The sequence below is a fragment of the Mobula hypostoma genome, chromosome 21, assembly GCF_963921235.1.
Source record: "Mobula hypostoma chromosome 21, sMobHyp1.1, whole genome shotgun sequence".
Classification (NCBI taxonomy): Eukaryota; Metazoa; Chordata; class Chondrichthyes; order Myliobatiformes; family Myliobatidae; genus Mobula; species Mobula hypostoma.
In genome coordinates, this window is record NC_086117.1 from 55,483,550 (window position 1) to 55,497,128 (window position 13,579).

Below are 13,579 nucleotides of genomic sequence, written 5' to 3' on the forward strand. Positions count from 1 at the left end.
GCCGCTCCTGATTGGCGGGCGCGCCCGCTACTCATGCAATGCACCGGGCCGGTGTTACAGTGTATCGGGCCGGTGTATCTCTGTACGCCGCTCCCGGTAGGCGAGGCGAGGGGCAGCCGAACCCGAGAGGCTGGCGCTGCGGTTCCTGGGCACGGTAGCAGCCTCTGTGCTCGTCCCGAGCTGGTCGGCGTGTCAGTCCCGTGTTCACCGTGCCCTTCGGGCCCCCGGCCCTGTGAGCGGGGCTGCCGGGTGGCGTGGAAGCATGGCCGGCGAGGAGAGAGGCCCGGAGTCGCCGGCTCAGGACCACAGCGGCAAGCGGCAGAGGGAGGCCGGCCCCGAGTCGCCGGTGGCCAAGCGGTTGAAGGAGCCGGCGGGCGAGCAAGGCAGGAAGTGTCCGAAGAGGAAAGTGGTGCTGCTGCTGGCCTACTCCGGGAAAGGCTACCATGGCATGCAGGCGAGTCCGGGCCCTGGGCAGGCCAAGGAAGACCCAGTTCACCCATCGTCCGGGTGCTGGGGAAGCTTGCTCTAAATTTCAAATGTGCACGGGGGAAGCAAAACTAGATGGGCCGAACGGCCTTCGTATTAGATTCACGTGGAGAAGGGTCCTTCGACCCAATTCGTCCGTGCCTGACGTTTTGCCCCATATCTGTCTCTAAACCTTTCCTCTCCATACAGTTCTTAATATCCCAGGTTAAGATCCTTGGAGTGCAGTACAGGTTCTGATTTGTATTATTAATCCTCTCCCCACGGATCCACCTTTTACTCTCCACTGATTTCCACAGACCCTGCTCTTGGCTCTGTTTTGTCTTATATTCTATCTGGGTGCCCCCGCAACCTTGTAGCAAAATATTACTCTCCCCTTTGGTAAACAAATTACCCCCCCCTCCCTGAAATGCCAACTGTTTATTCATTTCCGTAGATGCTGCCTGACCTGCTGAGTTCCTCCGGCATTTGTGTGTGTTGCTTCTGCTGTTGGTCTGTTCACAATCTCCAGCATCCCACAGTTCTTCAGGAAGGTTAACCGATAATGACTTATTTATAGAGCACTTTTCATACCGACAATAACCACAGGATATAGGAACAGATTGGGCCATTTGGCCCATCGAGTCTGCTCTGTCATTTCATCATGGCTGATCCATTTTCCTTCTCAGTCCCAATCTCCTGCCTTCTCCCCGTGTCACTTCATGCCCTGACTAAACCAGAAACTATCAACCTGTGCCTTTAAGTACAAGAGTGTAAGATATAGGAATGTGCTTTGCCGTGGGATAAAATGCAAACATGAAAATAAAAGACGTAAAAAGCTACAAGAGCAAGGTGAAGTAAACGGGTTTGAACTGGTGTTTAAAAGTGTGAGCTGAGTTGGCATCCCTGACCTGAGGGAGATTGTTTAAATTAAGAGATCTGCTTACTGCCTGTTACGCCACTGGTGTTTAGGACAGCAGTGACGGTCCACCAACTCTGGCGGTGTTCAGGGCTTCCTTCATCATGTCAGTAGCTTCCTCTCGGTTTTCACTACTGTCAGTCACGTAAGTCCCAGGTGGAGACTCAGGAATACTGTTGCACTCAGATGTCAAAGGATTCCTCGTTTTCATAACAATTTTGTTTTACCAGTCAGGGTTGTTAACCTTGAGCTGAACCCCCAAACCCAGAGGACCTTCACTCTTACTCTGGCCTCTACCCTTTGACCCGTTTGACACAGGTGACCCTTCCAAGAGCCAAAGCATAAAGCCCCAACTCCAGCCGACATAGCTCTCCGTGTCATTGAGGCACACAAACCCTATGATGAGGGTACATTGTGGCCCTTGGGGGGTACATTTTAGAGAGCAGCGGAGGAAAACGTGAGAGCTCGAATAGGATTACAAAGTGGAAGTGATTCTGTGATGTGCTCCAGTCCCAGACCATTGAGAGCTTCAAAAACAAGTGAGGATTTTAATTCAGTTCACTTGGCTCACATTTCAACCTGGGCTACCAATTTTCACCACCATCCTAAGTGTTCCATTTATTTATGGAACACTTTTCATACAGATTATGTAGTTGGAACTGCTTTACTGTGGGATAAAGTGCCAACGTGGAAATAAAAGACAGAAGGATGTTGGTTAAAAGCAAGGTTAAATAAATAGGTAAATATGAGGAAATCTGCAGATGCTGGAAATTCAAGCAACACACATCAAAGTTGCTGGTGAACGCAGCAGGCCAGGCAGCATCTATAGAAAGAGGTGCAGTCGACGTTTCAGGCCAAGACCCTTCGTCAGGACTAACTGAAGAGATTTGAAACTGGGAGGGGAAGGGGGTGATCCAAAATGATAGGAGAAGACAGGAGGGGGAGGGATGGAGCCAAGAGCTGGACAGGTGATTGGCAAAAGGGATATGAGAGGATCATGGGACAGGGGGCCCAGGGAGAAAGAAAAGGGGGAGGGGGGAAAAAACCCAGAGGATGGGCAAGGGATATAGTGAGAGGGACAGAGGGAGAAAAAGAATGTGTGTATATAAATAAATAATGGATGGGGGTACGAGGGGGAGGTGGGGCATTAGCGGAAGTTTGAGAAGTCAATGTTCATGCTATCATGTTAAATAAATAGGTTCTGAGCTGGCGTTTACATGAGTCAATTGAATCTGCATCCCTTGTATTTTGAGTATTGAATTCCACAGTTTAAGAACGTAGTTTAGAAAAGCTGACCTGGTAGTTATCTTTTGAGGAAGATTTGTTGTTGTGTTCGATATTGAGGGAGAGTGCAGAGCACACCAGGGAGATTTGTTGTTGTGTTCGATATTGAGGGAGAGTGCAGAGCACACCAGGGAGCCAGCATGCAGGCTATTCAACTCAACTTTATTGACAACCCTACTTGTTCAGTATGTGAACTCCTCCCATGTGGGAGCGGCTAACATAGGAATAACTCTATTAACTACCACTACGCAGTTGTTTAAATTTAAGAGGCTGGCAGAAGGCGACCTGAGAGCTGAAGCAGGGTTATAAAACGAAAACAGTTCAGTGAGTTACTCTGCTCCCAGACCATTGAGAGCTTTGAAAACAAGTAATGCAACTTTAACATTAAGGAAGATACAGAGACTCAATGCAGAGGAGCTGGGTTGGGAGCGATGTGTTCCCCCCTTCTGGTTTGAGTTGAATGCAGAGTTGCAGGCCTGAAGCACGGACTGCTCTTCAGTCGGGAACTGGACCTGCTGAGTAAGTCCGACAATCTGCCTGTATGAGGATCAGAAAGTGGGCAGGGTGGTGAAGAAGGCATTCAGCATGCTAGTCTTCAGTCAGGCCAGATTAGGAGTAAGGGCATCATGTTGCAGGTACACAAGTTGCTGGTGAGGCTGCACTTGGAGTCACCAGACAGTGTCACGCTAGCCGGCCGGTGCTGTGGTGGCATCCACACCGGACTGTGAGGCAAGTGGTCCTGGGTTTGAATCCGTGCTGGGTTCAGTGTTGGGCTAACAACTCGGCCATGTAAAAAAACAGACATGTGCTAAGGAAACTAGAAATACCGCCCGATGCGTCACAGGGCGCGAAAAGGAACAGCGATATCAAGGTGCAGAAGGGATTTGCCTGGATTAGAGGGCGTACAGTACGTTTAATGTCAGAGAATGTATACAGTGTACAAGCTGAAATAAATGCAGTTCAGGCAGGCCGGGAGCTGACACACAAATTACTGGGGTGGTGGAGGAGATCACCCAGCAGGTGGTCGACCAAGACCCTTCATCAGGACTCTGAGCTGAAACGAGTTGGGTTCAGCACCGTTTGTTTGTTTGTTTGTTCGGTGTGGGACATGGAATTTGCTGTTCCGACACATTAACAGGTGCATGTTTTTGGAATGCTCTTACAACAGAGGAATGTTGGATCGGCTCAGTTTAAGACCATTGAGGACGAGCTGGTGAAGGCGCTGGTGAAGGCTGGGTGTATTCCAGAGAACCACGGTGATGATATGAGGAAAATGTCCTTCCAGAGGTGTGCAAGGACTGACAAGGTACCATAAGCAGTTTCTGCCGTTACATTCTTCTGCGTGTTATTCTGTAAGCAGTTATTATCAAAGTATACGACCTTGAGATTGGTCTCCTTGGGGGCAACCACAAAACGAGAAACCCAGAAGAGCCCGTTAAGAAGATGACTGACAAACACCCAATGTGCAGAGGGAGAAAAGAAATCGTGCAATTGAAGTAAGCAAATAGCATGTAGAACGAAGGTGTGTCCTCAGACAGGGAGCCTGGAGCAGGCCCTCACCCTCATGCAGAGGAGCAGTGAGCATACACCTGTAGAAATCTGTGTGACGTACCAAATCACCTCAAACTCCTGTTGAAATAAAGTCTGTAAGCTAATCAGCAAAGCTGGGGACCTTTAGAAACTTCCACCAGGTGGGTGGGGGGGTGAAGACAGTTCAGCCCTCGCTAGACTCTTGTTTTCTCTGAAATTAGGTCTCCGCTTTTGTTTAGAACTTGGTTTTTTTCTCTCCCAGGGTGTTTCTGCTGCGGGTCAGATTGTCTCTCTGAAGCTCTGGCTCATCGATAACCTCGTGGAGAAGATCAATGCCAACCTGCCGCCTGGCATTAAAATATTAGGTGTGTCTTTTCTCGATACAGTGGGTGGCGTCGGGATTCCTTACGGGAGGTTTCCCATAGGGCACAGTTTCAGAATACAAGGACATCCCCTTAGAACAGAAAGGAGGAATTTCTCAGCCAGAGAGTGGTGAATCTGTGAAATTCATTGCCACAGACGGCTGTGGAGACGAAGTCATTGAGTATATTTAAAGCAGAGGTTGATAGGTTTCTGATTAGTCAGGGTGTCAAAGGTTATAGGGAGAAAGCAGGAGATTGGGGCTGAGAGGAAGGTGCATCAGCCATGATGAAATGGCAGAGCAGACCTCGACGGGCTGAATGGCCTAATTCTGCTCCTGTGTCTTATGATTTTCCAGTACCTACATCAGTTGGGATAGAAGTGAGATGTGGTTCCTTAAATGCCTGGTTCCTTAAAGTTGTTGTAGCTGGGGCTGATAATGGGGATAAGCTCCCACTACCTGTTAAATGCTCCCAATAATGTGCATTTCAGACAGCCTCTGAGAACAAAGTCTAGCTCCTGGTCTTTACATGTGGCTTAGTTACTAAGCTGGATGGAAGCAGGAGAAAGGGAAAGGCAGGTTGCTGTCCCCTTAAGGCTAGTTACTTTGGGTAGATGGGGCAAGTCATCTTGGACAAGGAGAACTCTGATCTCAAACCTCAACGGCCTTGCAGCTACACCCAGTTATGGGAACGGCTTCGGGAGTAAACCCTGAAGGAAAAATCCGGAGCTGGAGTCCCTAAGGCAGTCCCACGTTGAGTTCAATGCTGACTGGCAACTCCTGCGATGCTGTTGGTGCCGAACTGTGTCGGTCTCTGCCGTTCCTTTGGATTAATCAGCTGTGTGGAGAGGGGGAGACAGCCTGCTCTCCATATCGTACTGCCCCGGATTGCGTACCTAGCTTGCGTATGTCATCCATGGTCATCTCTGTCCAACGTAGGGCCTCTCCTGTCTGAGTAGAAAGTCCCCGTAGCATGTCCTGTTTCCGGGATTGACTCATGGTTTATTGCTCTCTCCCCTACAGGGCTGAAGAGAGTGACTGGCAGGTTCAACTCGAAGAACACCTGCGACGCTAGAACCTACTTCTACATGCTGCCCACTTTTGCGTTTGCCCACAAGGACGATGGTCAGCGGATCGAGGACTTCCGCCTCAGCAGAGATGCTCTCGGCCGCGTCAACAAGCTGCTGGGCTGCTACCGAGGGACCCACAACTTCCACAACTTCACGTCGGGGAAGGGTCCGAGAGACCCCAGCGCCAAACGGTACATCATGGAAATGTTCTGCGAGGACCCTTTCGTGAGGCGGGGCGTGGAGTTTGCTGTCCTGAAGGTCAAGGGTCAGAGCTTCATGATGCATCAGATTAGGAAGATGATTGGATTGGTCATTGCCATCGTGCGAGGCTACGCTCTGGAGTCCATCATGGACCAGAGCTGGGGCGAGGAGAAAGTTGACGTGCCCAAGGTCCCTGGGCTCGGACTTGTGTTGGACACTGTCCACTTCGAGAAGTATAACAACCGCTTCGGTAATGATGGAGTCCATGAGGCTCTGGAGTGGTCCGAAGTAGAAGAACAAATTATGGCGTTTAAGGAGGATCACATCTACCCAACCATTATTAACACTGAGATCGAAGAGCAGTCAATGGCGAATTGGCTCAGCACCCTTCCTATCCACGACTTCACTGCCACAGCCTCGGGAGTTCAGCTAAACGAGAATCATTCAAAGGTAATAATGACCATCCTGTTTTCACCCTGGGGACATAGTAATGAGGTGTGTGGTGGTGGCTCTATAGTTAACCGTTTTTAGTAACCTTGTTTTATCAACTGTCTGAATTAGTATCTTTGTCACCTGATTGATTTCGCCAACAACTTTTATTGACAGAGCTTATAAACTTTCCAAGATGAAAGATCTTGGCCCCCAATGTCATCTGTTTATTCGCTTCTGTGGATGTGAGTTCCTCGTGCATTTTGTGTGTATTGCTCTGGATTTTCAGCATCTGCAGACCATTTATTTCAACCCACTTCTGCCACAGCCTTTAAGAATTTGGTCAAATTTCAGCCAGAGGGAGTGTCAGACTTTAGAACCTTTGACCATCTTATTAATTTATTTACAGCACGGGCTTCCAGCCTTTTTTTTATGCCATCGACCCCTACCACTAACCGAGACGCAGCACAAAACAGGCTCTTCGGGTGGCACCAGCACCAACCCACTGATCTAACCCCAGCCAAATCACAGGGCAGTTTACAATAACCAATGAACCTACTAACTGGTGAGTCTTTGGACTGTGGGAGGAAACCAGGGCACCCAGAGGAAACCCACACAGTCACAGGGAGGACGTACAAGTTTCTTACAGAGGACGCCGGGATTGAACACTAGATTCCGATGCCATGAGCCGTAATAACCTCGCGCTGACCACTGCACCACGGTCGTCCAGATTCAAGGGCAACCCAACCGATTTGGGCGGAGTGGTAGCGTAGTGGTTGGCATGACACTTTACCGTGCGGGTGACCCGGGTTCAAGTCCCACCGCCGTCTGTGAGGGGTTTGCACGTTCCTCCCCGTGGCCACGTGGGTTTCCTCCGGGTGCTCTGGCTTCTTCCCGCAGTCCGAAGACCTGCCGGTTGCTAAGTTATCTGATCGTTACAACGTGGCCTGTGGTTAGGCTGGGTTTAGATCGAGGGGTTGCTGGGTGGTGTGGCTCGAAGGACTGGAAGGTCCTAATCCGCTGTACCTCGAAAATAAAATGTATTTCTAATATGTAAATAGAAACATTTTGAGCCTTGGAAATTTCAGCAGGTGGGGGGGGGAGGGGAGTTTGGGATGGATTTCTTTGGTGATAATGGAGTGCCCCAGGACACTGCAGTAAGTGACTCGTAGGGCGTTGCTGCATGATCCTTTCAGTACCCCTCATGATTGTATACACCTCCATAAGGTCACCCCTCAATTCCCTACCCTCAAAGGAATGAACTCCTAACCTGCCAGCCTCTTCCCCCTGATCCAATCCCTCGAGGACTGGTGACATCCATGTAAATGAGGGTAGCAGACACCAACAGAATGAACAAACTCATTCGTAAGGCCAGTGATGTTGTGGGGATGGAACTGGACTCTCTGACGGTGGTGTCTGAAAAGAGGATGCTGTCCAAGTTGCATGCCATCTTGGACAATGTCTCCCATCCACTACATAATGTACTGGGTGGGCACAGGAGTACATTCAGCCAGAGACTCATTCCACCGAGATGCAACACAGAGCATCATAGGAAGTCATTCCTGCCTGTGGCCATCAAACTTTACAACTCCTCCCTTGGAGGGTCAGACTCCCTGAGCCAATAGGCTGGTCCTGGACTTATTTCATAATTTCCTGACATAATTTACATATTACTATTTAACTATTTATGGTTCTATTACCATTTATTATTTATGGTGCAACTGTAACGAAAACCAGTTTCCCCCAGGATCAATAAAGTATGACTATGACTAAATCCTACCTAGAGCGGTGCAGCCCAGGCTCCAGGTCTCTGGCCACAGTGTTTATTTAGTGATACAGTGTGGAATAGGCTGTTCCGGCCCTTCGAGCTGCATCGCCCAGCAACTCCTGATTTAACCCTAGCCTAATCACAGAACAATTTACAGTGACCAGTTAACTCTCTTGGGTGGCAGGGTGGAGATACGTCTCTGCCAAAGGAGGTGTAAAGTGCTTCTTCCCTCCGCTAGCCTGCATGTCACTCTCGGGCAAGGTGTAGCAACCCCCCCCCCCCCCGGCGAATCAGGGTCACCTGAAGACATAAGGAGCAGGTGATGGACAGTCATATGAGCAGCTGGTGCACATCGCAAGTCCTGGTTATGTGACCACTGATGCCAGGCAGGCAATTTCTGAAGAGTACCAGCTTGGACGCCACGCCACACCGCCTCTGGGGGAGTGCGATGACTCTGCCCCTCTCCATGATGGTTGTAAACAGATGACACCACGGCTTCAGGCCTAGTCCTTGCTACGACCGAGGCCCCGCATCTCCCCCACCGTCCGCCAATAAACTATGCGGGTTAGGGTTAGTAAATTGTATGCATGCTACGTTGGCACCAGAAGTATGGCCCCTGGTACATCCTCAGACTGTGGTTGTTGACACAAAACGACACATTTCATTACATCTTGATGTATTTGCAACAAATAAAACTAATCTTTAATCTTTCCAGCATCTGAAGAATCCCTTTTGTCTGCATTTCTTGTCATTAGTCGTTGCCTCTGTCTGTGCCATGTTCTTACCTCCGCCTCCCTTGTGCTTTCAGAAGACAAACGATGAGGCGGACGATGGCAGTGATGCGTCTCAATCTGACTGAGGGGTTCTGTGGCTGGAACTCGCCCGCCATCCCCATGCCCCTGTTGGCATCTGCCCGTGAAGAAAATGGGTCATCGCTTCAGCCTTGTGGGCACTGGCTCCTGCTGATCCCGGAGTGAGCAGGGGTCCTCCAGTGGTTTTAAAGATTTTATCTTAAGACCCCTGGGGTGTCTGCATTTTTCTCTTTTGATTATAGATATGCTGGGGATTTTAGAAAGGAAAGATGTTAAAGCTGGGGTTCAAAACCTTTTTAATGCCATCGACCAATACCATTAAGCGAGGGGTCTGTGCATTAGAGATATTGTTGACTCTTAAGTCCGTGCAGCACCAAAAATGTGCAGAAAGGAGGGTAACTATTCAGTCCATTGGCACTGTACTAGCTGCTTGAGACAGCCATCACTTCATTTAAAAGCTTAGGCATTTGGGCCCATGACGTTCTGACTCTTTAAACCTATTCCAAAATCAATGTAACCCTTCCCTCCCACATAGCCCTCCGTTTTTCTATCTTCCATGTGCCTATCTGAGTCTCTTAAATGTCCCTAATGTATCTACCTCTACCACCATCATTGGCAGGGTGTTCCATGCATCCACAATCTGTGGTTATTTTTTTTTTAAACTATCTCTGAGATTTATTCCCCCCACCCCCACCCCGTCGGCATGATTTCCTCAGCATCCTGGTAAATCTCTTCTGCACCCTCTTAAAGCTTCCACAGCTGCCCTAGATGGGTTGCCCAGGCTGAGCACAGTACTCCAAGTTCAAAGTATATTTATTATCAAAGTACATCTGCGTCACCATATACAACCCTGAGATTCATCTTCCTGTAGGCATACTCAGCAAATAAATGTGCAAATGCAAATATAAATAAATAACGAGAACATGAGAGTCCTTAAAGTGAGATAATTGGTTGTGGTAACATCTCAATGGGTGGGCAAGAGAGTCTAGTTGTGCCTTTTTGTTCAAGAGCCTGATGGTTGAGGGGATGTAACTGTTCTTGGACCTGGTGGTGCGAGTCCTGAGGCTCTTGTACCTTCTATCTGATGACAGCAGTGAGAAGGGAGCATGCCCTGGGTGGTGGGGGTCCCTGTTGATGGATGCTGCTCTCCTGCCACAGTGTTTCATTTAGATTTGATCAATGGTTGAGAACAATCAATCAGATAAATGTTGCAGCTCTATAAACCCCTGGTTAGACCAAAGACCACACTTTGGTCTACCAGAGTTTTATAGAGCTGCAACATTACCCCACTAATTGCCCAACTAATCAAGGCCAACACACGTACACCACCTTAACAACCCGATCAGCTTGCGTGGCCACTTTGAGGGATCTATGGACGTGATAGATTTCTGTTCCTCCATGCTGCTAAGAATCCTGTCATTAACCCTGTGCTTTGCCTTCAAATTTGATGTTCCTAAGGCAATCATTTCACTTTTTGGGTTCCACCCACCCAACTTACCACACTGTTTTTAAGAAAAACTACATCTGACATCCCCCTCTCCCCCCCCCCATACTTTCTTCCAAACAGCTTAAAATTATGCCCATTTGCATTAGATATTTCCACCCTGAGGAAAATACCTCTGGCTGTCCACTCAGTCTAGGCCTCCAATCACCTTGTACACCTCTATCAAGTCGCCTTTCATCCTCCTTCACTCCAAAGAGAAAACACTAGCTCACTTAACCTATCCTTATAAGACGTGTTCTCTAATCCAGGCAGCATCCTGGTAAATCTCCTCTGCACCCTCTCTAAAGCTTCCACATCTTTCCTATAATGAGGTGATCGGAACTGAACACAGTATTCCAAATGTAGTCTAACCAGGGTTTTATATAGATGCAACTTTACCTCATGGCTCTTGAACTCAGTTCCCCGACAACTTGCCTCTGATATCTCTCCTGTACTTTCCAACAATTACTTTAAAATTATGCTCCCTCTTGTTAGCCATTTTCACCCTGTTAGATGGTGGGGGGAGTCATCTCTGGCTGCCCACTTGGTCTATGATCATTAGCCCCATTCCCTGAATCTAGCCTTTGTAATTACCCCTTTGAGTACTTACCCAATCTCTGTTGGAGCTCACTTGCTTTGATTTGTATGTAACAAGCTGTGAATGGCTGTGTTAATCGACATCTCTCGTTTGGTTTGGGCTTTTCCTGCTGCGGATGCATCTTCCCTATCAGGCTAGAGCAAACAATCAGAGACCTGCTGACATTTAACTCAGTCAGTGCTCTCCTGTACCTGAACTTCAGAATTGTCGCTGTGCGGCATTTAAAATGAAACGTTTGTATTAAAAAAAAATAAAAAGAAATCTACAAAAAATAAATTGTTCTACTATTTTTAAACCTGATGTTCTCTGTCTGTTTCGAGTTCAAGTTTCATTGTCATTGAGCCACCCATGAATACAGGCAAGGTCTTCTGGGGTTAAGGTCCCAGAACCACACAGCACATATAATTATAACAGATGTAAAAAAAAAATTACGAAGTAATATAAGATTTAGGAGAATTGGCCCATCGAGTCTGCTCCACCGTTTGCCTCTCGGCCCCAATCTCCTGCCTTCACCCCATAACCCTTCATACCTTGACTAATCCAAAATCTATCAACCTCTTCATTAAATATACCCAATGACTTGACCTCCACAGCTGCCTATGGTGAGGAATTCCACAGATTCATCACTCTCTGGCTAAAGAAATTCCTCCTTATCTCTGTTCCACGTGGACACCCCTCTATTCTGAGGCTATGGCCTCTGGTCTTAGACTCTTCCCCTCAGAGGAAACATCCTCTCTACATCCGCTCTATTGAAGTCTTTCGGCATTTGATGGGTATCAATATTAGTCCAAGTGCTTGAGCATCAGAGCATCAGGGCCTGTAGATCAGTGGTGCATGGACGTTGTCCTGCAGCCACGTTTCCACAAGGACGAGCACACAGTAGTTCCTCATCTCATACAAGTACAGCCGAGTCGATTGCAATCTAAGTTGTCTCCTAGCAGTGTCACTGACCAGTGATGTCTAGTGATCGTGAAACAGATGTAAAGGGTGAACAATTGCACCTTGGTTGGACCCAGAGAGGCTGCTGCACCTGAATGTGCCGCCATCTTACTGGAAGATGGGTTAAGCAGCTACTTGAAAAGCAAGCCAAAACCGCTGGGAGACTGAGAGGGATTTAACGCTGTGTGACGTGCTTCCAAATAACTGAGCTCCAAGCCAATGCAAGTACATCCGATCCTTTATTACAAAGCCAGCAAAGACAAATGGTCTTATCTAGCAATTAAAAACTAATGAAACTAGTGGAATCAGTGTAATAAGCAAAGTTAGTGACCAACAAAACAAATTCATCCCCTGCTCTGTCTCTCCATAACTGAGCTAACGACACAAAGGGTGAGAACCCATTTACTTCTACCATGCCCAAACGCACATGACAACTTACCGTAACCCAAACTGGAAACACCAAATACAATACAGACAGACAAAAAATAGATACACGGCTCCTGTCAGGTGTATTCTGGCATTATGGTATCTAGCAAATGCTAGTTTCGACAGCAGCCGGTCTTCAGACCTGAATATGGATTGTATTTTGAATTTAAAATGCAGCTCTAAACAATAGTCTTCCTGGAGCTGCATTTTAGGTAGAGATCTGTTTTCACTTTGACACAAAAGGGACTTTTTCCTGATGATCAGTGTCAAAAAAAAGCCAAATTAAATCCACTGCGATTCAATGTTGTAAAACAACCAAACATGAAAACTTCCAAGGGGGTTGAATACTATTTATAGGCACTGCATCTGTCACCACATCCTACCTTGAGATTCATTTTCTTGCGGGCATTTAGAGGAAAATAAAGAAATACAATAGAACTTACACAAAAGCAATACATATACAGACGAACAACCAATGTGAAAAAGAGTCATACTTCAAAGATTCATTTTATTATCAAGGTATGTATGTAGAATACAACTCTGAGATTTGTCTTCTCCAGATAGCCATAAAATATAGAAAAAATCATAGTAGTTGAAAGAAAGATATCAATTCCCACTGCATGAAAAGAAAAATAAGGAAAAACTCACAAACCCCAAACACCCCCGACCCCTCCCTTGCGTAAAGTCTAACAGATCACCCAAATCCACAGCCCTCCAATCGGCAACAAGAAAGAATGGGCAAGAACTCAAAAGAAATGAAGAACTAAAAGAGGTCAATATGGACTACAGTCCAATCTAATCGATGCAAATGTGGAGGAGAGCAAGTGGTTCTTGGAGAGGCCACTGGTTCGTGTTGCTTTGCAAAGAGGCGCTGCTGGTTCGTGTGACTTCCCCCAGAGGGGCCACTGGGTGCCAATGTTAATGAAATTCTGATATTTTGTTTCAATCTTCCTCGACACTATTTGGTGAGAAGTGTAGTTGACCATGGCCCCTCATCTCATCTCTGAGCTTCCCCTCATGATAGCTCATGCTCGCATTTCTCTCCTGGAGATTTCTCGGGGACAGCAGAACACGAGCTCACTCGATCGAACTACAGACTGTAAGTCACAGGCTCCAACTGTTTCAAAAACAAAATTAAGAGAAAAGAATAAATAGAAGATGCAGAAAAACTGAAATGGTTGACTATCTGGAAGATGTGGCCCGAGGAGTCATTCACTGGTGCCATCTTGACCGAAAGATACCTGCAAAATAATTTTTAAAATACTGAGAATGAGTGCATTGTGTATAAATGAATTTT

The 13,579-nt window shown here is 47.3% G+C and overlaps 1 protein-coding gene across 2 annotated transcripts; it reads left to right on the plus strand.

Moving 5' to 3' along the window:
• The first annotated feature begins 2 nt into the window (after positions 1 to 2).
• pus1 (pseudouridine synthase 1) lies at positions 3 to 11,179 on the plus strand. Of its 2 annotated transcripts, none has more exons than XM_063073213.1 (5): positions 3 to 454; positions 3,834 to 3,971; positions 4,458 to 4,560; positions 5,580 to 6,277; positions 8,833 to 11,179. In XM_063073213.1, the coding sequence occupies exons 1-5, from the start codon at positions 263 to 265 to the stop codon at positions 8,881 to 8,883; spliced, it is 1,182 nt and encodes a 393-aa protein (XP_062929283.1). In that variant the 5' UTR covers positions 3 to 262; the 3' UTR covers positions 8,884 to 11,179. The 2 variants fall into 2 exon arrangements, with proteins under 2 accessions (XP_062929283.1, XP_062929284.1); XM_063073214.1 differs by having other exon boundaries at positions 8,836 to 11,179.
• Positions 11,180 to 13,579: the final 2,400 nt, after the last annotated feature.